At 48.5% G+C, this 23561-nt stretch overlaps 6 protein-coding genes across 6 annotated transcripts; all 6 read left to right on the top strand.

Moving 5' to 3' along the window:
• Window positions 1-28: 28 nt before the first annotated feature.
• Window positions 29-1405, top strand: Pmar_PMAR025138 (hypothetical protein; the record flags this gene model as incomplete). The annotated part of the gene is made up of 5 exons (XM_002768275.1): window positions 29-44; window positions 170-255; window positions 304-426; window positions 635-749; window positions 864-1405. 5 exons carry the CDS (start codon window positions 29-31, stop codon window positions 1403-1405), a joined length of 882 nt encoding a protein of 293 aa, XP_002768321.1.
• An 85-nt stretch (window positions 1406-1490) lies between these two features.
• Window positions 1491-7166, top strand: Pmar_PMAR025137 (hypothetical protein; the record flags this gene model as incomplete). The annotated part of the gene is made up of 22 exons (XM_002768274.1): window positions 1491-1553; window positions 1596-1679; window positions 1725-1787; window positions 2222-2344; window positions 2469-2582; window positions 3008-3066; window positions 3111-3239; window positions 3348-3443; window positions 3490-3600; window positions 3650-3707; window positions 3976-4088; window positions 4165-4259; window positions 4308-4482; window positions 5367-5450; window positions 5498-5585; window positions 5629-5705; window positions 5745-5802; window positions 6089-6158; window positions 6205-6421; window positions 6467-6593; window positions 6909-7013; window positions 7056-7166. The coding sequence occupies 22 exons, from the start codon at window positions 1491-1493 to the stop codon at window positions 7164-7166; spliced, it is 2220 nt and encodes a 739-aa protein (XP_002768320.1).
• A 140-nt stretch (window positions 7167-7306) lies between these two features.
• Pmar_PMAR025136 (hypothetical protein) lies at window positions 7307-12401 on the top strand (the record flags this gene model as incomplete). The annotated part of the gene is made up of 19 exons (XM_002768273.1): window positions 7307-7425; window positions 7473-7635; window positions 7679-7772; window positions 7817-7934; window positions 7981-8097; window positions 8191-8293; window positions 8339-8449; window positions 8791-8925; window positions 8976-9121; window positions 9164-9292; window positions 9604-9699; window positions 9745-9862; window positions 9910-10032; window positions 10078-10209; window positions 10600-10695; window positions 11761-11881; window positions 11924-11990; window positions 12075-12186; window positions 12279-12401. The coding sequence occupies 19 exons, from the start codon at window positions 7307-7309 to the stop codon at window positions 12399-12401; spliced, it is 2223 nt and encodes a 740-aa protein (XP_002768319.1).
• A 1468-nt stretch (window positions 12402-13869) lies between these two features.
• Pmar_PMAR025135 (Aminoacyl-histidine dipeptidase, putative) lies at window positions 13870-16965 on the top strand (the record flags this gene model as incomplete). The annotated part of the gene is made up of 14 exons (XM_002768272.1): window positions 13870-14056; window positions 14105-14217; window positions 14446-14522; window positions 14832-14929; window positions 14970-15103; window positions 15149-15234; window positions 15534-15674; window positions 15714-15867; window positions 15916-15993; window positions 16040-16140; window positions 16185-16294; window positions 16350-16453; window positions 16681-16812; window positions 16858-16965. 14 exons carry the CDS (start codon window positions 13870-13872, stop codon window positions 16963-16965), a joined length of 1623 nt encoding a protein of 540 aa, XP_002768318.1.
• A 2705-nt stretch (window positions 16966-19670) lies between these two features.
• On the top strand, window positions 19671-20410 carry Pmar_PMAR025134 (hypothetical protein; the record flags this gene model as incomplete). The annotated part of the gene is made up of 2 exons (XM_002768271.1): window positions 19671-19763; window positions 20036-20410. 2 exons carry the CDS (start codon window positions 19671-19673, stop codon window positions 20408-20410), a joined length of 468 nt encoding a protein of 155 aa, XP_002768317.1.
• A 1735-nt stretch (window positions 20411-22145) lies between these two features.
• Pmar_PMAR025133 (Facilitator of iron transport 3 precursor, putative) lies at window positions 22146-23132 on the top strand (the record flags this gene model as incomplete). Its single annotated transcript, XM_002768270.1, has 1 exon — window positions 22146-23132. The coding sequence occupies one exon, from the start codon at window positions 22146-22148 to the stop codon at window positions 23130-23132; it is 987 nt and encodes a 328-aa protein (XP_002768316.1).
• Between the last annotated feature and the right edge of the window lie 429 nt (window positions 23133-23561).

Raw genomic sequence — 23561 nt, 5'->3', positions numbered from 1 at the left:
ACGTGTTGGTTCGGTAGTTGTCAATACGATGCGCGCGAGTTACGGTAGGGCCATGGCGAAATTCGGGCCCGCACAGGCTTGTCTGTTATGTTCACAACAACAGCCATCCCTGCGCCCTTGTCGAGGGAGCTGGAGATCCGCCTTATGGTCTTTATAGTGCAGGTTTTAGGAAAGGCCCCTGACGCCACTCACGAGGAGTTGAAGGACGTGCTCATGCGTACAGGGTATTGTACGGGCATCCAGGCCAAGCTGCTGGTAGTCTATAGTACTACGTAGGAGTACCCACCAGGGCTCCTCATTCAGTTGGAGAAGTTGCCGGTCATTTTGGTGTACCTCTTTGATGGGGACGAGGTCACTGAGTATTCCATCTCCGATGTAGCGGCCGCTGTGTGCCAAATCTATGAACAAGAGGATGAGTTTCGACAGGTAGGGTGGCTGTCAGTGTGGTAGAGTATGCGCATCATCAGCCATATGTGTTGGTGACAATATGGAAAATTCTGAGGAAATTTTGGGAGGTTATTTTTGATTCCTGCACATTTTTAACCGGAATCATATAGTGATTTCTGGAAAATCCTGAGCATTGCTGAGGAAAGCGAACATATATATTCTGACAACGAGCACTGTTCTGGCTCAGGAGGTTGCTGAGCAAGTGGATGAGCCCAAGAAGGGCCCATGCCCCTATCCTACATCTGAGTACGGCTTTGATCTTCACTATCACCAGCAGGGCAGTGTTGAGGTGTGGAGGCGTCGTACGGTGGTTGTGATAGCCATCTTATAGGTACATGATTCACCACGGCCGACGAGGTCTAGGCCCTCACAGCTCAGCTTGCCACTAGCTTTACGATGCATACCAGAACCGTTAGTTGGTGACCAGCTGGCGCTCGTTGATGATGTTGATGAGGAGGATCGACCAAGGGCACCAATAGCATGTCGGGCAGCCTCACCGGAGCGGTCAGTACCCAGGCCTTGGCAGGATATGGGAAGTGGCGGAGGAGTGGTATCATTGGTGACACATGAGACGCCACCAGAGTCCACGACTAGGACCGGCCCTAGTGGGGCCCATAGGGGGTACGTCCCGGTGCCGACGGGGCGTCTTGATGCTACTTCAGAGAAGCTATGGGAGAGCTGCTGTTGTGATGCCAGGATGCTTTCTATGGGAAAGGAGGCGTTTGAGATTGCAATCGCCTTGGCCCTATCGAAAGGCTATCGACTATTCCGGGCTAAACGTGATGAACCAGCACGGGAGGAATATTCAGCTAGGCAGCACGGGCTGAGGAAGGGCATGCTCTTGGTGCTGACCAAGGCGGACAACATATGGGCTTGGGGGTATGCCTTGGACGATCCCAAGTGCCTCAAGTACTTCCCTGTGGACGGCCACCGAGTTGACGAGATTTGCATGGGCTGATCGACGTCATCACTATAGACTTGTTTTTCGACTGTTACTTGTCGCGTTGTGAGCCCCCCCTATAGATCGTTCTCCAGTGATAGTAATGTCAACGGCGGCCTCACTGGGGAGTAGTAGGGTAGGAGTGGCTCTATGTGGGGAGGACGATGTGAGTTGTGTCCTCTGTCTATGATGATCTTGAGTCTGGCAGGTGGCTGACTGTGTAGTGGAGTTAGGATTGCTGATGATACCTTATTACATGTTCCTAGTCATGGTGCCCCTGAGGATACATGAGGTAGCAGGGCGGAGGCGGCGGCGGAGCGAAGCAGTTGGTTTGTAGTTATATTCCTGCGCTCGATCTCTACCACCTAGGAGATGGCCGTTCACGAACCTTGTCAAGAGGGTGAGGGCATGAGGGCTGTTTAACAGTGTTGGAGTTTATGTTCGCTTTCTTCAGCTGGGATTGGGAATAGAAATGTACAGAAGTCAACAAAAATCTCCCCAAATTTCCTGTGCACATGTGGTTGACCATGTGCATATGTTTCCACACTGGTTTTTAATTGCGGTCGGCAGCTTTTTATAGCAGTACTGGAAAATATGTTTGCTGTTCTCAGCTGAGCTCAGGAGTGTCCGCGTTGATTATAGGAGTTTGTGTATGAATTCGTGTATAAGAATTTCCCAAAATTTTCTCAGAATTTTCATATTGTCACCGACACATGTAGTTGACCATGTTGTGTATATCTGTTCCACAGTGCTTCATAGAGTTGATTTCATTGCTGTGGGTTTGCTTGTCCAATAGGATGTAAATTCTAAAACCGGGTTATTCCCATGTGTCAGGTCTGTTGTGCATCCTTGGCGGTTGCTAATGTTGGCATCGCTACTGCCGCTGTAGTGTTCTATGATAGGATCTATGGATCATGCTACGTTGTGCTCACGTACGAGACCCTTGTCAGCTTTGTGGTAGTCTTAGTTCAGTCCTGTCATTCACTCTGTCTGTTGGCTTCTTGCTCTCCTACTGCTACACATGGAATATCGCCGGTGAGGCCGTTGGTGTCACTCAAGGAGTTTCAGTGTTGGTGGACAGGTACCTGCCTCAGTCTTGGTCGAGTTTACGGTCCTTTTGGTTCCTCACGGGTATTACAAGCTCCGCCCGAGTGGTATGGCTCTTCGTGTCATCACTCGAGAAGACTCCAATGTGGTATCGGAGGGCAGCCAGTTGCTGAGTTGAAGGCAGGTACCTGTTACTGTATCCCTACGAGACGGTAGTGATGTCGATACTATTGGCAGCAGCACAGTTGTTGTTAATGTGGATGAGTGTGGCCATACCCAGCGACTTGTCTTTGGCGTTGTTCCCTTACATACAGAGGCTTATGCAGGTAGCCCAGAACTAGGGTTGGGCTTCTCGGGAAACCAACAGCAGCAGTGGGACGGTTGGGGAATAGACCAGTGAAAGAGTCGAGTAGTGTTTCCATGAGCATCAAAACCTGCGATATATTGGCTCGGCCGCCATGCCGCTACTCCTGGGAGTCGCGTCGTTCATGTGAATGACACAAAAATTACTTTGTTGTTATGGTCGAGAACTTCCCTACTTGGCAGCCGATGGGGGACATCAATACTGTTTAGGCTGGTCAGCTGTATCCGTCTTCGGGTTCCCAGGCGATGATAGAGCACACTATAGACTCGTAAGCACTGTGAAAGGCTAGAGCCGTGGTAATTGCTGTGTTAGGGGATACTCGCCGCCTAGTATTGGCTCTCCTTCGGCTCCTCTGCCTGCATTCCGTCCTTGCCTGAAATTGTTGGACGTTCAAGTGGTGGCCAAGATAGGCCCAACAGGACAGGCCCTCACTGAATACAAGTAAGACTTTGAAGTTGGTTTCGAAGTAGATTTAATCTCGCATTGGAGAAATACTCGCAAGTTTCTCTTGTTGGTAGGGGGGCATAGTCATAGTAAGCCTTGTTCGAGGTTATTCACTCGAGTATACCCTCAAGCAGGAGAAGCCTTTCAGATCACTGTCAAGCGCCGTTTCAAGGTTCTCAAGTGGTTGGATGATCGACTGAGGTGAGGGTGCCGCAGTTGAGGGAGCATCAGCTCACGTCAACGTCAGAGTCCTATTCGACCACGATCGTTTTCCTGAGTTCCATGCGAAGATGGGCAGCTTCCCCCCAAGGGAGGTGGTGGAGGCAAACCCATTCACCCGTCAAGTTGGCTTTAGGGAGTACGTTGTTGGTCGCTTCAGCCGCTTATGAGTTGAAGTTTGTTGTTAGGTATTTCCGGACGCTGTACACGAGTCAGATGTTCATGGTACCGGAGCTTCTCGATATCGTAGGTTGAGAGTGGCTCGGGACACTTTTGGGTATTCTGTCGAATAGCATTACTGACTAATGGTCAACAGCAACGAGTTCGTAGCAACTTGAACAATCACAGATGAATACGAATAGTAGTGAACTGCTGCTAAGTGTTATTGAAACTCGCACGTGCGAGCGTCGAACCAGCAATAGTCTGTAGTGATCCCCACTCGGGGATGGTATAATCTGCCATGATTCGATCGGGCAGGGTCTTTATGCCTTTCTGCAGTTTTGAGCTGTCCCAGGTTGGTCTTAATCCTATGAAGGGGAGTAAGCAGTTGAGTGCATTCATGTCCTTGAGCGCTAGTCAGCTACGAATGGAGGAGAAGGCGAGGATGTCTATGCGTGGCCGAGGCAGGTATCATACCGTAATTCGTTCATATGGGGGAATATACACTTTTAATGGGGTGCTGTCATTGCCTTTGCTTATTCAGCGTCAGCTTGGATCTCCCGACTGGGGGCGAGCAAAGATTTGCCAGCTCGGCTGCGTCGTCATCTAACCGGTTAGAAGCTCGTGGATCTCCATTGAGTAAGGCTCAGGCCCATCTGTGACTCGTGATGACCTTCCTTGGTCAAGCTGGGGTACTCGAGAGCCGTCATAGATACGTCCAATTCGTACGGCCTGCAAGGGCCATTATCTCTACCAGGAGTAGAGGAAGGATCGACGTCCTTCCTTGGTGTGGTGACCAAGGTCACGGGGTATGTGGCGGTACCTCCAGGGCGTGGACCAAGGAGTTCATTGCGGCGAACGCGTAGCGAGCTGAAACAAGCAACTGGAGGTGCCTCGGTCGCCCGTAGTTTGAGCTGGGAATAGAATTCTCAGATGGTCTTTTCAGAAATGCCACCGTCGTCGATTATCTACTTTGACATTTCGACGCAAATTCCTACCAGCGAAATAGTCTACTTTTCTTCTCATCGTTACAGCGAGTTTGAGACGCTCGCACTGCGGTTGAGGTACGCGGATGGTGACGCCGTCTGAGTGCGACCTAGTCGGCGGTATCGGCTTCATTGTGTGGCAGCGGGATAGAATTTACTGCCTGAAAACCTGCACGGCTCGAGCATGCATTTTCCGCCCGCCACGAAATTAATGTTACTGAGGCATATCTTGCCTGATGGTGGCATATCCGCCCCACGAAATTGATCTTACTGAGGCATATCTTGCCTGATGGTGGCATATCCGCCCCACGAAATTGATCTTACTGAGGCATATCTTGCCTGATGGTGGCATATCCGCCCCACGAAATTGATCTTACTGAGGCATATCTTGCCTGATGGTGGCATATCTGCCCCACGAAATTGATCTTACTGAGGCATATCTTGCCTGATGGTGGCATATCTGCCCCACGAAATTGATCTTACTGAGGCATATCTTGCCTGATGGTGGCATATCCGCCCCACGAAATTGATCTTACTGAGGCATATCTTGCCTGATGGTGGCATATCCGCCCCACGAAATTGATCTTACTGAGGCATATCTTGAAATGGTGGCATATCTGCCCCACGAAATTAGTCTTACTGAGGCATATGTTGAAATGGTGGCATATCCGCCCCACGGAATTGATCTTTCTAAGAGCTAGTAAATTAACTTTTCGGAAAGTGTAGGCTTCTCGTCCCCAGCCCAGTCTTGATGCATCAGGGATTTCCTCCAAGTCCGATTGATGGTCAGTCTACCAGCCAAGATGAGGATGCCAGGCGTCAATAGGGCTGCCTTCCTTGAGCAGTAGGTATACAGTGGTATAAGGGAGGGGACTATTCATACTGTTATAGGCGACGTGAGCAGTTGGAACACTTCCTTCGAGGCCTTCTCACGGATCCTGCTGTCTGCCACTGTTTGCTACTATGGGACTTCCTCAATGTGAGTTTATGGCTTTATGTTCTCCTGGCAGCGCTTTGCTAAGGTGCCTCGAGAGGAGCTGATCCATTTATTGGATCCTCTGTGGGGGAACGGTGCTGCTGAAGCTCTGGGGCCTGGACGGTGAGTCCCGACCGCTGAATGTTTCATAGATTGTCTCAGGCCTATGTCACCGCCAGTGTCACCACGTAGATTCAGCGGCAGTTGGGATCCACGACGGGTGAGGCCGTCTTATCGAGTCAGTTCTAGAGTATTCGGATCTAGCAGGATGAACATATAGTGTTGCATGCTAATTGTACAATACCTGCACGGATCTCCAATAGCAGTCAGTCGCATCAGCACCACCTACGTACTCCACTTCCCGTTCACGTGAAATAAATCGATCAAGTCGATCAGCACAATGTGAATCGATTGAAGAACTTAATGTGATTCGAGCTGATCGACAAATGCTTTACTTAGTCATTGAATGTACTATCTCAGTAATGATTGTCTCCTCCACCTCTCAGGTCAGCAACTATGCGACGCTGCGAGGTAACGCTATGCTTGGCAGGAATTCCTTCGACCGTATGTCCCCGAGTAATTTCAAGTGGATCCAATCCCTTCCGAACCAGTGTTGTGGCAGGCCCATTGACCTCTCTGACATTGCCTCGGGATACCTCCTTGAATGGTCTATTCGGCATGTCAGCACCGCAAAGTATGGGAGTGCTCCCAGAGACCGTGGAGGAGGGCCCAGAGGTAGAGCTGGAGAGTAACCGTCAGAGGACTGCCGAAGTGGTGTTGTACCACTACGACGTTGATTGTCTGCCTGTAGCCCACCCGAAGACTCTTTTTGTTCTCAAGTGAGTCTTGGTGAAAAGTCGGTAGTTGACTTCAACGTTTTTTAGGTTGTTCCGTCCGGCCGATGATAGTCCGTATGGAGAGGAGTGGGTGATCCAGCGGCGGTACTCTGAGTTCAGGGAGCTCCACCAAGTGCTTCAGTCTCATTTCGTCCATGATGCTCGGGCGCGGAAGGTGAGAGGGGTTTCTCTTGGTGGAGAATTCACGATCACACGGGCTTGTGTCCATTGGCGATACGCGCGTTCGATGGAGCCTTCGATTGCTGTTGGATATAGTGACAGTTTGTCAACTAGTATTAAAGTCGTCAGGGACGCATCTCAGCTGGTCATCGACGCACAAGCTGATGGTAGTGTTATTGCAGATGGCCGCAGTTTTGATCGAGATCGAATTTTCTTGGAGAGTCTCATCGGTCTCATTATACTCTCGATAACTACGTTGCTCGAATGAGTGATCGTTGTGCCGGTGATTCTCTATCGGATTGTGCGTCAGATTCTCAACGATCTAGTGTTCCCCACGAAAGTGTTGTCCCACCGAGCTGACCTCGAGAAGGCTCAGAATGAGGAACGGAAAGAGATGCTTGGCCTGTGGATAGCGGTAGCAGCTTCTCCTCAGCCTCGTTAGAGTATTACGACTTAGGGCATCATGTCGTCCATCGACGTTCTTGGGTGCCCCGCGATGGAAGACTTCACCAAGCGAGACGATTCTGCTGCTGCTGGTTTGCAAGGCAGCGCGTTAGCAGCACAGTGATTAGGCGGACTTTGCTCCAATTTACTGCTCTATTGCTATCATTTTTAGTATTATTATAATATCAATTTGACGGAAGCCTATCGAGCTTGCTTCAGAATCGCGGTATGCATTTTCCTCGCAGTGATTGCTGCCCTCTTCCCATGGCTGTCACTATATCGGCAGACTCTGATGATCCTCATATATTATTGGCTGATGCTGTCTGTGTGGAGCTCAAAGACCCGAGTGATTTTGATAGAAAGTTGGAGAACATGTGGGATGTGTAGGGCTTGAGTCTCTCAAGTCGGACTAGCGTGGTGGTGGAGCTAGATATGATACGCTGATCAAGTTGCCGCCGTCCCGTGAGACGGAGCCGTACAAGTATTACTACAAGGGTCGAGAGCTGCTGGATGCAGCGAGTAAGGCTGCTCGTGAGCTCATTGCTGCTAGTGACCGTGTGGAGGTGGAGTGGCATCTGATGGCTATAGACCTGGTGAGTGTATGAACTTGAGTGGAAGCATGGTGAGGAAAGTCAGGCAATGGGGCGCAACTTGTACTGGTGTGAAGAAGTGCAGCGAGCAGAGATCAGATTCATGAGGGCTCTGAAGCTCGGGCTGTTGGCTCCTCAGAGTAGTGATGGATTTAGAGAGGCGTGTCGAATGTGGCAAAGTTAGGAAAGGAGAAAAAGTATATCTTCGCCATCGTCGATTGCCTACAGCAGCTGGGCAATATATGGCTAGAGCGTGGTGACTGGACAAAGGCGATGAACTTCTTAGTGAGAGCAGCTTACATGTAGGAAGGCCGTAGTGGTAAGCATAGATGGATCGCTTCACTGCAGTCACGTAACTGCAGTGGGGGTGAAACGTGGTGATGATGCTCAGTGGGATAACAGTGATTCAGCTACTTTGGAGAAGTTGAAGACTCTTACGGTCTATGGACTGGCGAGAGCATACGGGTATGGTGGGAGATTGTGGAGGGTTGATGGTAGCGTTCTTCATGGGGTCAAGTCGTGTTTTTATGGTATTATTCGGGCAGATTTGGTATTCAGGGGACTAGGGATGGTAGCATCAGCATCACGGGCATGCTCGATGACCCTGTCGAGGCAGCTGGAGCATAATGTGGATCCTTTAGAGGAGGAGAAAGATGCCCCAGTGAGTTGGTCACAGTAGTCGAGTGACTGAGGTGATGCTCCCTAGTTCAACTACCGAGAGTGGGCTAGGAATGCTATCGGTCTGGCGGACTACTACATTGGCCGTGGGGAGTTCTGGACGGCTGAGTATTTGATGCACGCTGCTCGAGTCATCAGTGTGAGCGGGAAAATGGGATTTGGGGAAATCTGCACATCGTCGACAAGAGAAAAATGAAGACTCTGTGTGTGAAATTTCTGGGGAATTTTTGTTGGTTTTTTCATTGGTTTTAAAATGTAAATGATGTAGTGAGGAAACTCCGGAGCTCAGCTTAGGATTTCGGATATATAACACTTCTCTTGGGAGCTACGAATCTGGCGAACTTAACACCGTGGGGTTTCAACAACATCTTATAATTTTTCTGTCGATGAAATCATTGATATATGATCTACTACTTCCCACATAAGATCTATCGTATAATTGTACTTCCCTGGGAGGGGCTAGTTTCGCCATGTTGGTAGGTTGAATGGCCTGAGAAGCTCGGCGAGGTGAAAAGCGATGAGTTCCTGGCTGAGATATGGCGGGATATAGGCCGCTTTTACCGCACACGATTGGAGATATCCAAGTTCCATGCCAAGCTGAATGCTGACGAATGCGTAGAATATGAATTCCTGTTGAGAGGCTGGTGACTCTGTGTCGGGATCAGCTGGCGTTGTGGCGATGTAACGCTGAAGTGAAAGAGAACGATGAGGTTACTGAAGGTGTTCTTGGACTGCACTGGGAGTGTCTTGGTGATGACCTGGCGAGCCGGGCTGTCGAATGGGACTCCCAGCAGGGGTTTCCGGAGACCGTGTAAGTGATGGTAAAGGTAAGGAGCTATATCGTAATCATCAGGAGTGTGAATGATGGCGCATTACTCCTCGATGAGAGAAGTGCTGTTGCGGAACGTATTGTGGAAAATGGTGATGATGATAAGATGCTGACTATTCGGTTGGCTGAGGGACTTGTTGTCGAAACGGCGATGTAGGTAACCGTAGTGAATGGTTGTTCACGAGGGGAAGCATTGTTCAGAGCGAATCTGTGTGGCCGAATTTTCCGTATTTCGAGGAACATCATTCTGAGATCGTGTTTTCTCGTGACCATTTTGCGTATTTTTTCAGAGTGGGAAAATATGTTCATCATGTGTCGGTGACAATAAGAAAATTCTGAGGAAATTCTTATTGGTTTTTGTACACTTCTACCCAAATTTGTATAAAAAACTCCTATAATTAGTGGGGAAACTTCTGAGCTCAGCTGAGGAAAGCGAACATATATTCCTACTCCAACACCGTCAGATCCTTCCCGAGTATCCACAGCTCTATCGAGAAGGCCATGCAGGTCCATAATAAGGCATTCTTAGAGGCGCACGAAGGGGTTATGGATCATGAAAAGTGAGGAAAGCTCTTGATGAAACTTGGTCATCACGTATGTGGTAGGCATCTAACGTTCTGTGCTAAAGACTATGCAACAGCACGAGAGCTCTTTAAAATTGGGCAGTACTTCGACCAGCAGGCTCTCACTGTTTTCGTGTTGGAGGGATATGCCAGTGACCATGTGACCATAGCGTTGACCGATCGAGTCTGTGATATTGTTGCACGCAGATACAAACTGTTCAAGAGCTCGCTCGGCTACACGAGGCGTTGGAGTTCTGGGAGGTCGATCAGGGTAGAGTGAAAGCTCTACTTAAACGAAGAGTTAGGCTACTAGAGCCTATCTTGAAAGAGGTGACGTCTACTGGTGTTTTCATTGTACGGCTCATAACTCCTCAGATCAACCCGATGGTGTATGTCCAATTCGATCGCCAGCTTTCTTTTGAGATCGCTGAGATTTACAGGCGACTCGCTGAGGGCCTTCTTGAAAAGGATGAGGAGAATCGCGCAGTTGCAGCAGCCTCCAAGCCAGTAAGCGGTTGGTATTGCTAACCAAGATCGTTGATAAACTGCAAACTTTATCATGCTAATAGTACCGCCCCAGTGATGTTCGACTGCAGTAGATAAGATACCCAACTGGGAAAGGTTGCTTGTCGTCCTCTATGATAGTGGTGCCCTCATGAGCGCTATGAGAAATTGAGTGGGACTCTGTGAATGGCCGATGGCGCTTGCCTTGGTCATGGAGGTTAATTTTATGAGTATTCTGGCAAAATGTGGAGTACCTCAGCGTCAAGTCTTCACGTATGATCTACATAGGATTACATTGCACTGCCGAGTCTGTGGGTGATCCGTCTCGAAGATCCTAGTCGAACGTGTTATTCGAGCCCTTCCTAGTGTTACGGTTGATTCTGATGATAACAGTTGTTGGCAACAACTGCCCTGTTGGCTAAGGCCGATTGGGGAGCAATCCGCACCCTGCCCCCGGTTCTCTGGCACCGGATTGCACCCTGCCCTCTGGTCAGCGCTTACTGCCCCGTCAACTTAGCATCCAATAGAATCGGGGTTTAGCGAGATTTCAAGTGTGCGCAGGTTATGCGAAACTCATCGGTCGTGCTGCGCCACTCGCGCTGCGCGAGTGGCGCATTAGCTCGTCGAGTAACCGCACTTGTGTTTTCGAGTTTGTATACCATGGAAGCAACTCGGGTGAGTTAGACGATGAAGCCTGTAGCTCGCTTTGATTGGGTGAATGCCTTCGTCCCAACGCATCAAGAAAAGGAAGGAAAAGGAGATTATGTATTAGATTTATGTATTACGTATTATGATTATGTATTGAAATGTCGCGATCTCAAGTGCAGGAAGGGTGTGCTCGAGCAGAAGGACTCAGTCTAGATGTGCAGGCTGTCAGACGACACGAATCTGGTACGTCAAATGATGTCAAGCATGATTCGTGGGGCTACAAGTAGTGGGGCCGAACGAAGTTTTTCGGTCTTGACTCGCAAGCTCTCCACAAGCCGAAATCGGCTGGACAACGAGCACCTACAGAGCAACGTTATATCAAGTGCGAACAGGTCGCAGCTTCTCGAGCTCGTTTCGCCAGACCTGAAGGGTCTGGTTGAGGTAGCTAATGAATGGTTGGCCATGAAAGGCAGAAGAGAGAAGCTCTGCTCGATGCCTATTCGCGATCCAAGTTCTACTGCATGAAGGAATAGTAGCACTGTAGTCGATATCTCCAAGGGCTCAATGGCAATGGTTCACTGGAAGTGACTCACTGCTAGAGAGTCTAGGAAGTATCTACCTGATATGCATTTTGGTGTTATGTACCGTGATTCACGGGCTTAGCATATTATAATAACTGTTTCCCTCCGGAGTAGGTCTTGGGCCAAGACTCTTGGCAGTTGCGCTCATCAATTCTCGAAGACTCAAAACAAAATTTGTTATATTGTGTCTGCGCCGCTTGCTATCCGGGCCGGATGATCCGGCCCTGCGTGAATTAGCCTCCTGCCCTACTGCTCTCTGAACTTGTTGCGCGAACGCATGCTTCTCGGGGAGTATTCATACTTCTGTAGTTGAGTTCCTCGTCAGGCCCTCGACACTGACCAAGTGAGGAGATACATCCTGAAGTCAGTGAAGAACTTCACTCACTTTATCGACTCATTCTATCCGCCTGCCACTCGAGAAGGCACTGTGAGTGGCTCTCACCAGAGTGAGTCGATCTTGTAGACTTCGCAACATCCTGCTCTGACAGATGCTAAGGAGCGTTTGGATGATGCAGTGGTCCAACATGTGATATCAGCAAGAGAGCAGACCGCGAGGTGGGATGCAAATCGACTGAACTCGTATGAATTTATGAATTGCTGAATTTTGAATACAGAATTTGGGTCACTGACTTTGTTTAGGTTGCTGTCGAAGGATCCATCACCCAACGCATCTGAACGTCTAAGGAGTCTACTGGCTGCTCTTTCACACTATGAATGGGTTAAGGCTTATGCTAGTCATCATCAGCAACAAGTGGGCTCCATGGATTCCCCCTGTCTCATACAGTGTGAATCGATGGTTTAAACGAGCACTCTTCTTGATAAGAGAAGTGGCTGTGTGTTCAGATATTGAAGCTACCGGAGGAAAGCCAGGAAGCAATACGGTTGACGATCCAGATGGCTGGTCTCTTGCCGATTCAGATTGCGAGATTAAAGCGTCAATGCCTCACACATGTTCGTAGCACTTGAGTCTCTCTAGAGGTGGATCTTGTGTTGGGCTAGAGGTCTTGTTGTTGATTTTATTGCTCCTGCTAACTGTGATGTGCTATGCAATTAGTTTGTGCTCATGCGAAAAACGAGAGTTCTTAGGGAAGTAGTTGTCGCTTCCTTGTTGGTTTACGGTCCTCTAATACGCTCAACATGCACTTGTATATCGCGTTCATGTGGCGCAGCCTGCTGTTAATGTTCTCAATGACCACAGAATGAGGTAACAGCTGGCCTCGAGAGTTCAACGAGGTGTGAGGTTGGGAGGGGAGACTGCTTCCGAAGAGGCTTCTTTTAGAACCAATGACGAATGACACAAGCGCATGCATAATAAGCAGATAAGTAGTTTACAAGGCTTGTCAGCAAATCTCATTGAATCGAAGAGAAGCGAAGAAGCTACACTCACTTGGATAAGGAGCCCATGCAGGAGTACACCCCTCCACATATACTTAGCATATCCGGTTTTTCGACTCGTGCACAGCCACCACAACGAGTATCATCTTGCGGCTCAGGGAGGTATGTACTTATGCTTTACCTGATATGACCTCCAAGTTTCAGGGCCTAACTCTTCGTAGTTAGTGAGAAGTCGAAGACCTGAAAAAAACTTCTCCACATATTCTTAGCATACACGTGTTAAAATTGCGCCTCAAAATACCAACTTTTACTCGGGGAGTATATCTATAACTCCGCTACTGATCTAATGCTATACATCAACAGAAAGAGAATCGTTCATAATGGTATCCTTCCATGTTTCACTCTCATATTTGGAGGCACTAGCCTGCTAGGGCGTCTTGACCTCCGACGGCTCCCTGCATGGCGGGTTTTACACCTTATTTTGGCGCGTTTTGGTGCTCATCAGCTGCTCTGCTCAGTTTTGGCTAGATGCGTCCAAATATGAGAGTGAAACAGGGAGGGATACCATTATGAACGATCCTCTTGCTGTTGGTGTATAGCATTAGATCAGGAGCGGAGTTATAGATATACTCCCCGAGTAAAATTTGGTATTTTGAGGCGCAATTTTAACACGTGTATGCTAAGAATATGTGGAGAAAACGTTTTACCGGCCGTCGACTTCTCACTAACTACGAAGAGTTAGACCCTGAAACTTGGAGGTCATATCAGGTAAAGCATAAGTACATACCTCCCTGAGCCGCAAGATGATACTCGTTGTGGTGGCTGTGCACGAGTCGAAAAACCGGATATGACTAGAATATGTGGAGGGGTGTATTAGTGAAGTAGTGTCCTATCAACAGCGACTCTTCACCGCCATACAGTTGTGTGCTTTGCACTGCTTGGTGTTGTTCTTGCCAACAACAACAACAACAACAACAACAACAACAACAACAACAACAACGACAACAACAACAAAGCACCCTCTCCATCAACTTGTTGGAGAGGGTGCTTTTTTGATTTTTCTGATTTGTTATACCACACCAGGATCACTTTCCAATCAATGGCTCTCGGCTCTCCTCCAACAGAGATATGGCGTCGATTCACGTCCGCTGAGAACTTGAAAGTATTTGAGAAACTGCAAGATGGCATACAGAGCTCCTTCCCCTCATCCTCTTCCCCGACTTACACCAAGGCGCTTGAGGCCTTTTGGAAGTACTCACTGATGTGCTTCAGCGTACCAAGACCAAGTGAGTCTAGAGCAGCTCTATCTCAGGAAGCATCAGTGACTGTTACAGGTACAGATTTTGATGGCACGGTGAAGTTCTCCCGTTTGGATCCTATCCGCAACTGCCTTGCCGCAGTAGCAGAGGCTAACGGATGGGTTTGCAACATGGACAGGGCTGGGAATGTGAGTTGGTTGTTTTGACCGGCCCCTCACTGCAGTGTGGTGGGAATATATGAATATGGTCAAATACATGTGTTAGTGAAAAATATGAAAACTATGAGGAAACATTGGGAAGTTATCGTTGGTATGTGTACACTCCTACTCGAAATCGTTTGTGGATAAACTTACGAGCTCAGTTGAGGACAGCAAACGTATATTCCTATATTAGTTTACTATTACTATCGCGTACAGGTATATCTCCGCTCTAGCAGCTCGGAGTTACCAGCAGTGGTGGTGTTGCAAGGCCATATGGATATAGTCTGCAGTCAGTGAGTGGGAGAGTTCTGACTGGGCTTTCCTAAGGAGCGCTCGAATGGTTGTCCCGAGGGATGCTTCTGTCTGTGGGAAAATATACATATGTTTAACTACGTGTGCTGGTGAGAATATGAAAATTGTGAGGAAATTTTCATTGGCTCCTGAAGACTTTTACCCGAATCTGATCAAGGTGAGGAGACCGAACATATATTCCTCACACTGGTATGTACAGTGCGGCGTCGTCTGTCCTGTTGCTGTATTGAATGTTCTGTGGTGAAGGCCTTGGGTGTGCTCGAGCCTCAACTTAGAGGTGACCTTTATAGGAACGCCTCGGCCCAGCATGACTTTGAGAAGGATCCGATCAATGTGAAGGTGTCGGCGGACGGGCTGTGGGTGAAAGCTATCAAAGAGACTACATTAGGTGCGAGTTCGTAGGCCTTTGAGTTGATTGCTCCTTATAGGAGCTGATAATGGTGTGGGAATTGCTGGGGCGCTGGCGGCTCTCACTGCTATGCCTCGGGAGCCTCCTATAGAGGTTATTCTCACTGCCAACGAGGAAACTAATTTTGAAGGGGCTGAAGGGGCTGAGGAGAAGGTAGAGGCTGAGGCATCCTTCGTTGTTATCACCTGCAGTGTTCAGTTGGTGACTGCTGGTCGCATGCTGAACCTTGACTCGGAGGAAAGCGGGGAGATATGCATCGGAAGTGCTGGTGGCTTTGAACACAAGTGAGCCCGTCTATGGAGATAAACTAGAATGAGTATATGAACTGCAATTGCGTTTCCTAATGCAAATGTGTAAAACCAAATACTCAGTCTACGTTCAGCATGTTTGAAAATCTGATGAACATTCGCCGACTCCGCAGAAAAATCAAGTCTCCACGCATTCCCATAAGATAAAACGGACGTACAGTAGATTGTATATCAAGTTATTGAGAATAGTGCAACGCCGATTTTTACTCGATCTATAGTCTATATACAACTACTCATCTATTCGAGTCTATATAGAAGATTCGCCAAGATCTCAGATTCTGGCTGCCTCTTGATCGGTCCCCAGCCCCTGAAGGGTCGATGCGGCGCTACCGAGTGGCCCTGAAGGGTTTTGCCGGGGGCCACTCGGGCATCGATATCGCTGAGGACCGCCCCAACTGCATCAAAGTCCTCAAGAGGTAACAAATCGCCGTATAAGGAAGTTGATCGTTCCTCAGTTTATTGGGTGGGGTGGTATCACCCTCTGTGCTGGTGGCTGACGTGCACGGTGGGACGGGTCCTAATGCGATCCCACGTGAAGCAGCTGCAGAGGTCGTCACTACACCAGAGCCTTGGGCTGGCGTGGCGAAGAGGATTACGGAGCATTTCGAGGTTCAGACGATGGTGTGGTATGAAATGTTATCTGGTTCTGTGCTGCAGGAAATGCTCAGAGACTATCCTACGGAAACTGCGGCCGTACTTGAGCTGGTTGAATGCCCATCGGCCGCTGTAGCAGAAGTAACAGAGCTCAGCGTCATGGGAAATATCTTTGAGTGCACTGCAGGATCCATTGACCGCTGAATCGACTGAAAAACTGTTAAGTCTGATAGAGAAAGTTCAGCATGGTGTTCTCGAGCTGGAGGAGGACCCCGAGGCCGGGTTGAAGTGATTGAACCATAAGTGTTGATGGAAGGTGAACTTTCCGTCAGGACCAGCTGCAATCTTGGCGTAGTCCGCACTATGAAGAGGAACGGCGAGGACGGTGCTTTGGTACATATCTTCCCAAGGTCAACTTCAATGGAATCGATGAAACGCCTCGGTAAGCTAAGTTGGTGTTCTTGGTTGGATAGGAATTGATTGTGATGTGATTTTAGGTGAAGAATTTGCTATGCTTGGGGACAAATTCGGGGCGTTTAATGAGGGTAACATCTGTCCGTTCCCGGGGTGGGAGCCTGATAGGAGCTCAGAGCTGTTGAAGGTGCCGGGGGGGTTGGAGTAACGCTGTGAAGAATTATGTCATCGATTAAGTCAACCATCGGTGATGGTATCAATTCGTAGTTATCACTGTAGGTGGTGCAGTAATTCTAGGTTACAAGTATTATCACTCCCCACTGTTTGATCTATTGACTGATACTGTCTAAATTTGTCGGGCGTTTGATCTCTTAAAAAATCCCCCCCCCCTTAAGAGACCTGTTGTTAATGCAGGTGGTCACCAGTATGTGTCCGGCGACATCCACTCCTCGTATATATACCATACATGCTGGCTTGGAGTGCGGTACGCTCATGTCGCGTCTATCGTCTGTGAAGGAGTGTGTGAGCATCGGCCCTACTGTAAAGGTAGGGACCTGCTACCTTAATGTCAACATAACCTGCTGTTTTCAGGGTGCCCACTCCCCCGATGAGAGGCTTGAGATAGCGAGCTGTGCCCCCTTTATCAAGTGGCTTTGTGACGTCATCAGTGTATTACAAGCTCAATCACTATCACCTTAACACGATGGCAGTCCGCCGTCTCAAAAGAGTATTTTCTGAGGAATATTAGCTTCTAGTCTGAGTTGTTCTGGTGAATTGATCGACTCACTATATAAGAGGTGCACGGCGTCAAGTTCTGCCGCCAATTTCGTGTTCTTTGACGAAATGTGGTATTACCGATGAAATTGGGTTGTCTCCAATGACAACTTCTGCCCTCAAGCTTTAGCCTAATGGCTAACCAAAGCGTTCACTCGTTCACCACCAGCCAAAAAGCATCGAGGCTGCTGTCATCATGGATGAAACGCACAATCACAGGCACTCTGGACGAAGATCTGAGTCCTGTTGAAGTACGTCTACCATCTTCTCGCGAACTGCTATGAAATTCACACAAGTGAAATTCTTTGCTGCGTTACTCTTAATCGGCTTGAGAGTCCCCCACTGATTGCGGCTATCGTCAGGTGACAGAACGTTTTTTGAGCTGTGACAACCACGCAGGCTACTTCAGTGGCGGGGGCTCTCCTAACGACGCGAATTATATCGAAACTATATGCCAGGCAACTTACAGAGATCAAGCTACCCGTAAAGGGATAATGCAAGTGATACTTGTTCACGCATGTCTCTCATCTTGGCCTTTTCCGCTGATATCAACGGTTGAACTGATATTATCAACCTAGCTGAGACTAACTCAGTGACGGTCCAGACTACTGCCATTACTCTATTCGCATCCGCATGGGCTTTTACAACAGCATCACATTTGATTATTAGTTGAACCCGGTTGGATAATCCCTAAGTCTCGCAGTTACTAGCCTTCGCTGTTACACCGTCAGCCGCTTCCTGGCGTTATGTGCTAGCGGGTCTTGAGCTGCTCGAGCATTTACTCAAGGATGGCAGTATTGAACTATGGCGAGAGTGTGCACGTGGGGAACATTTCGATGCTAGTCAGCGGCTCCTGGTACGACCGATAATACTTTGAACGTGAGAGACCCTCTCGACAGAGATATTCGAGAATGTGAAAGCCCTACGAATTCGATAATCCCACGGGAAACCGGTTACACGTTGCTGATGAGCATCCACGGTGCATCACCAGAGGCAAATTCATGATGGTCTCTCAGTTCCTGAGCACGTATTCCGATCCTGAAGATCCTCGAGTCACGAAACTCATCAGAAACAAGGCGCGTGTGTTGAGGAAAAGTCTAATGACCAAGAACGAACGGGTCGAGGCTTTACGAACAACAGCCATGGATGAGGAGGCGATTGACGAGTATTCAAGCTCATCTCGAGGTTGGTAAGCAGCTTACACTCTCAGAAGCTCAGAATCACCAAGCAGCTCAGACAGCGATGAATCGTCGAAGAATGCCGGGCCTAGGAAATCCGCAAGAGCATGGAATAACCCCAGTACGCCAACTAGCACGTTGCTCACATTGGGGCAAGCGCGATGAGCCAGAAAATGATGGTATGATATTGGAATTCAATAGGAAAGATAATTCACTACGACATCATGGGGCTCGTCGGAGTCGTAGCAGCTGATAGGCGACATGTAACTGCTGTATGCCTTCAGGTGTGATCAGCGGCTTTGCAGTTGTTGGTCATAATCCGGATACTAGTGATAGTGAGACTGAGCAAAGTGCCTCGTCGAGCATCAATAACAGCACTCTATGTGCAACTGGCGAGTGAGCAACACCCCCATCGGGTTAGAGAGGCCATGACGTTCCGCAGTAGGACACCAACTACGAATTCTCGCGAGCATCGAAGGAAGCTAGGCCGAAGTCGCCACTATTCAGCAGAGGATTGCGCTAACACAACATCACATGTGTCAAGCAGAGATGCCCCGAGGTCCAACAGTGCCCCAACGGTAGACTTACTCTGAATGGAATAAGGTGTAGACGTGGCATGAGTTTCATACTTACTGTTGCGTTGGCTCACCGCAACGATACACTGGCGCGAACAGTACGAGCCGTGTGACTATTCATACATCAAAAACACGATCAGAGTCTGCGCTTTGCCGACGTCGTACTAAACCTTATGGAGCGGTCGATGAATCTTCAGCGCTCTATTGAGAGGTGAGTTCTGGCGGATTGTCTACGCTAGGCTTGCCATCGCTCACCGTTGAGAGTTCGCTTCAAATGACGAACTCCGCAGACCCAGATTTCGTTGGTCTTGATATTCCCGAGTAATTCAATACGTCGAAGGATTCCAGACGGTCACTGGATACCTCTCCTTCTCAACATCAATGATTGGTGATCGATCCCAGTAGCTTCTGAATAGCACGAGTCACATTGAGAATTGCGATACCGAGGAGTCCTTCTTGCGACTATAGACTCTGACACTCTCCTTGTATTTTCAACAGCGAGAGGAATGAGTGAAGTCTCAGGAGTCGATACCATGCTCATGATGGTCCTCGAGGCAACGTTGGTGCCAGTTGTTGCGACTCCACACATGATATTGGCATCAACACCGAGAAGGTTCTCACGCTAGCGACAAATATATTCTCTTGTACTGTACGCTTTAGAACGAATCCTTCCTACACAATACCTCTCCCAAGAGTGTCCGGGTCACAATCGTCTTCTTTCCTCAGAGTGTCATATCAATAGACAATGTGATGTGCTAGGCATCCTTCATGTCTCTCTTACGACGCAACGCTAGAGTGACATTAGCGTTGCCACTCGTTAGTGTGGATCGTTCAATAGTTCTGTTAATGTATATTGTCAGTGTTTCAAAGTTATCTTATGCGTTCCTTCATCGTCTCATTCTCGGCCTTCGTCGCTGCCCTCTCCCTCGTCATGGCCACTGAGGACCCGTGCTCTCAGATGTGCTCCAATGTGAGTGGCTGTGGAGGTTCGAAATATGGATCTTATTGCAAGTCCTGGGTAACTCCTTCCGTCTGCTTCGGCTTGATCAAGAAGAGTGACGGTTCTATTTGTTTCGAGCCCACTGATTCCAACTGTGTTGATGAGCCTCTGGCCTGCAGTATCCAACCAACAATCGCGCCTGCTACTACAACTCAGCATACTACTATTCATAGGAGCACGACTACGACCACTACCGCTGCCACTGCTACGACCACTACCGCCGCTGTTGAGACTACCACAAGTGCTTCAACGAGACGACAGAGCCTGTGACTACTGCGACAGTTGAGACGACTACTACTGAAGCCACGACTACGATCAAAGTAACCACAACTACCCAGGCGGTGGGTCTCAATGGTAATTACTGCGGTAACTTGTACGGTCAAGACTTCAGCGTTGACTTTGAATCTGGACGCGCCACTCTGAGTGTTCTCGGCCAGACTGCCGGATGCGACTATCAAGTAGATGGTACTGATATCATCTTTTCCAACTACGATGATGTTCTCCAGAAGTTGATGGATATGTTCCACATAAAGAAGATCCAGGGTACGATTGTGAGTCCGACTGAAATTCACATCAAAGCTGGTCTACTGATCAATACTACCCTTACTCAGTGCTAGATGACATTGTCGTTTTGAACGGGTACTTCGCTCGCTGATGCCTGTGAAGCATCTGATGGAGTTTTTCCCTATCGTTTGGTGTTTGTTGTTTGTCCTCGAGTTCTTTCTGACGAGTCGTGAGTTGTTGTGTAGATGTCGTCATCTGTTTGGGAGGTATTCAATGCGGTGATTGACGTAAGGGGTGCATCATTAAGTTGTTGCACTATATATCTATTATCGATCATCTGTACCTTCTGCAAACCCTCCGATTAGAAATCCTATTGTAGATGAAACTTTTACGTTATTAGAGTGTATGATATTTTTAGTCTCAGACTTTGACATTCAGTCCATCAGCTCGCTTCAGCATTCACAAGTGACGCTGACGTACACTCGTTAACTTCGGTAACAACGTAGTGGAAAACTTAGAATTCGAAACGAGTCGAAACCAGTTTTTCGGGACAGAGTTATCGGAGTCATCAATTAAAATGGCGTTTCTGAGAATTGTGGAGTATTTCTCCTAGCGATATCACTTAAGGAGATCGCGGAGTTACGTTATTCGTTTCTACTTTAACAGTATATAATCTCTGGCTTCGCAGTTGTTGGTCATAACCCGGATACTAGTGATAGTGAGAATGAGCAAGCTGTCTCGTCGAGCATCATAAACAGCACTCTATGTGCAACTGGCGAGTGAGCAACACCCTCATCTTGAAAAGAGCCTAATTCTATCCATACCGCTGTGCAACAGAACACCAACTACAAACTCTCACGAGCATCGAAGGAAGCTAAGCCCAAGTCGCCGCTATCCAGCAGGGGATTGCGATACCACGACATCACTTTTGTCAGACAGAGATGCCCCAAGGTCCAACAGTGCCCCAACGGTAGACTTACTCTGAATGGAATAAGGTGTAGACGTGGCATGAGTTTCATACTTACTGTTGCGTTGGCTCGCCGCAACGATACACTGGCGCGAACAGTACGAGCCGTGTGACTATTCATACATCAAAAGCTTGATCAGAGTCTGCGCTTTGTCGACGTCGTACTAAACCTTATGAAGCGGTCGATAAATCTTCAGCGCTCTATTGAGAGGTGAATTCTGGCGGATTGTCTATGCTAGGCTTGCCATCGCTCACCGTTGAGAGTTCGCTTCGAAGGACGAACTCCGCAGACCCAGAATTCGTTGATCTTGATACTCCCGAGTAATTCAATACGTCGAAGAATGCCAGACGGTCACTGGATACCTCTCCTTCTCAACATCAATGATTGGTGATCGATCCCAGTAGCTTCTGAATAGCACGAGTCACATTGAGAATTGCGATACCGAGGAGTCCTTCTTGCGACTATAGACTCTGACACTCTCCTTCTATTTTCAACAGCGAGAGGAACAAGTGAAGTCTCAGGGGTCGACACCATGCTCATGATGGTCCTCGAGGCAACGTTGGTGCCAGTTGTTGCGACTCCACGCATGATATTGGCATCAACACCGAGAAGGCTCTCACGCTAGCGGTGGATATATTCTCTTGTACTATACGCTTTAGAACGAATCCTTCCTACACAATACCTCTCCCAAGATTGTCCGGGTCACAATCGTCTTCTTTCCTCAGAGTGTCATATCAATAGACAATGTGATGTGCTAGGCATCCTTCATGTCTCTCTTACGACGCAACGCTAGAGTGACATTAGCGTTGCGACTCGTTAGTGTGGATCATTCAATAGTTCTGTTGATGTATTCCTATTGTCAGTGTTTCAAAGTTGTCTTATGCGTTCCTTCATCGTCTCATTCTCGGCCTTCGTCGCTGCCCTCTCCCTCGTCATGGCCACTGAGGACCCGTGCTCTCAGATGTGCTCCAATGTGAGTGGCTGTGCAGGCTCGAAATACGGATCTTATTGCAAGTCCTGGGTAACTCCTTCCGTCTGCTTCGGCTTGATCAAGAAGAGTGACGGTTCTATTTGTTTCGAGCCCGCTGATTCCAACTGTGTTGGGGAGCCCCTGGCCTGCAGTATCCAACCAACAATCGTGCCTGCTACTACAACTCAGCATCCTACCACTGCTCATAGGAGCACGACTACGACCACTACCGCTGCTGCTGCTACGACCACTACCGTTGCTGCTGCTACGACCACTACCGCTGCTGCTGCTACGACCACTACCACTACCGCTGCTGCTGCTACGACCACTACCGCTGCCGCTGCTACGACCACTACCGCTGCTGCTGCTATGACCACTACCGCTGCCGCTGCTACGACCACTACGGCTGCTGCTGCTATGACCACTACCGCTGCCGCTGCTACGACCACTACCGCTGCTGCTGCTACGACCACTACCGCTGCTGCTGCTACGACCACTACCGCCGCTGTTGAGACTGCTACAACTGCTTCAACCACTACAGAGCCTGTGACTACTACGACAGTTGAGACGACTACTACTGAAGCCACGACTACGATTAAAGTAACCACAACTACCCAGACGGTGGGTCTCAATGGTAATTACTGCGGTAACTTGTACGGTCAAGACTTCAGCGTTGACTTTGAATCTGGACGCGCCACTCTGAGTGTTCTCGGCCAGACTGCCGGATGCGACTATCAAGTAGATGGTACTGATATCATCTTCTCCAACTACGATGATGTTCTCCAGAAGTTGATGGATATGTTCCACATAAAGAAGATCCAGGGTACGATTGAGAGTCCGACTGAAATTCACATCAAGGCTGGTCTACTGATCAATACTACCCTTACTCAGTGCTAGATGACACTGTCGTTTTGAACGGGTACTTCGCTCGCTGATGCCTGTGAAGCATCTGATGGAGTTTTTCCCTATCGTTTGGTGTTTGTTGTTTGTCCTCGAGTTCTTTCTGACGAGTCGTGAGTTGTTGCGTAGATGTCGTCATCTGTTTGGGAGGTATTCAATGCGGTGATTGACGTAAGGGGTGCATCATTAAGTTGTTGCACTATATATCTATTATCGATCATCTATACCTTCTGCAAACGCTCCGATTAGAAATCCTATTGTAGATGAAACTGTTACGTTATTAGAGTGTATAATATTTTTAGTCTCAGACTTTGACATTCAGTCCATCAGCTCGCTTCAGCATAAGCAAGTGACGCTGACGTACACTCGTTATCTTCGGTAACAACGTAGTGGAAAACTTAGAATTCGAAACGAGTCGAAACCAGT

The sequence above is a fragment of the Perkinsus marinus genome (genome assembly GCF_000006405.1).
Source record: "Perkinsus marinus ATCC 50983 genomic scaffold scf_1104296968888, whole genome shotgun sequence".
NCBI classification, from domain to species: domain Eukaryota; phylum Perkinsozoa; order Perkinsida; family Perkinsidae; genus Perkinsus; species Perkinsus marinus.
Note: the sequence above shows the minus strand (reverse complement) of the source record. Positions and strands in the feature narration are given on the sequence as shown.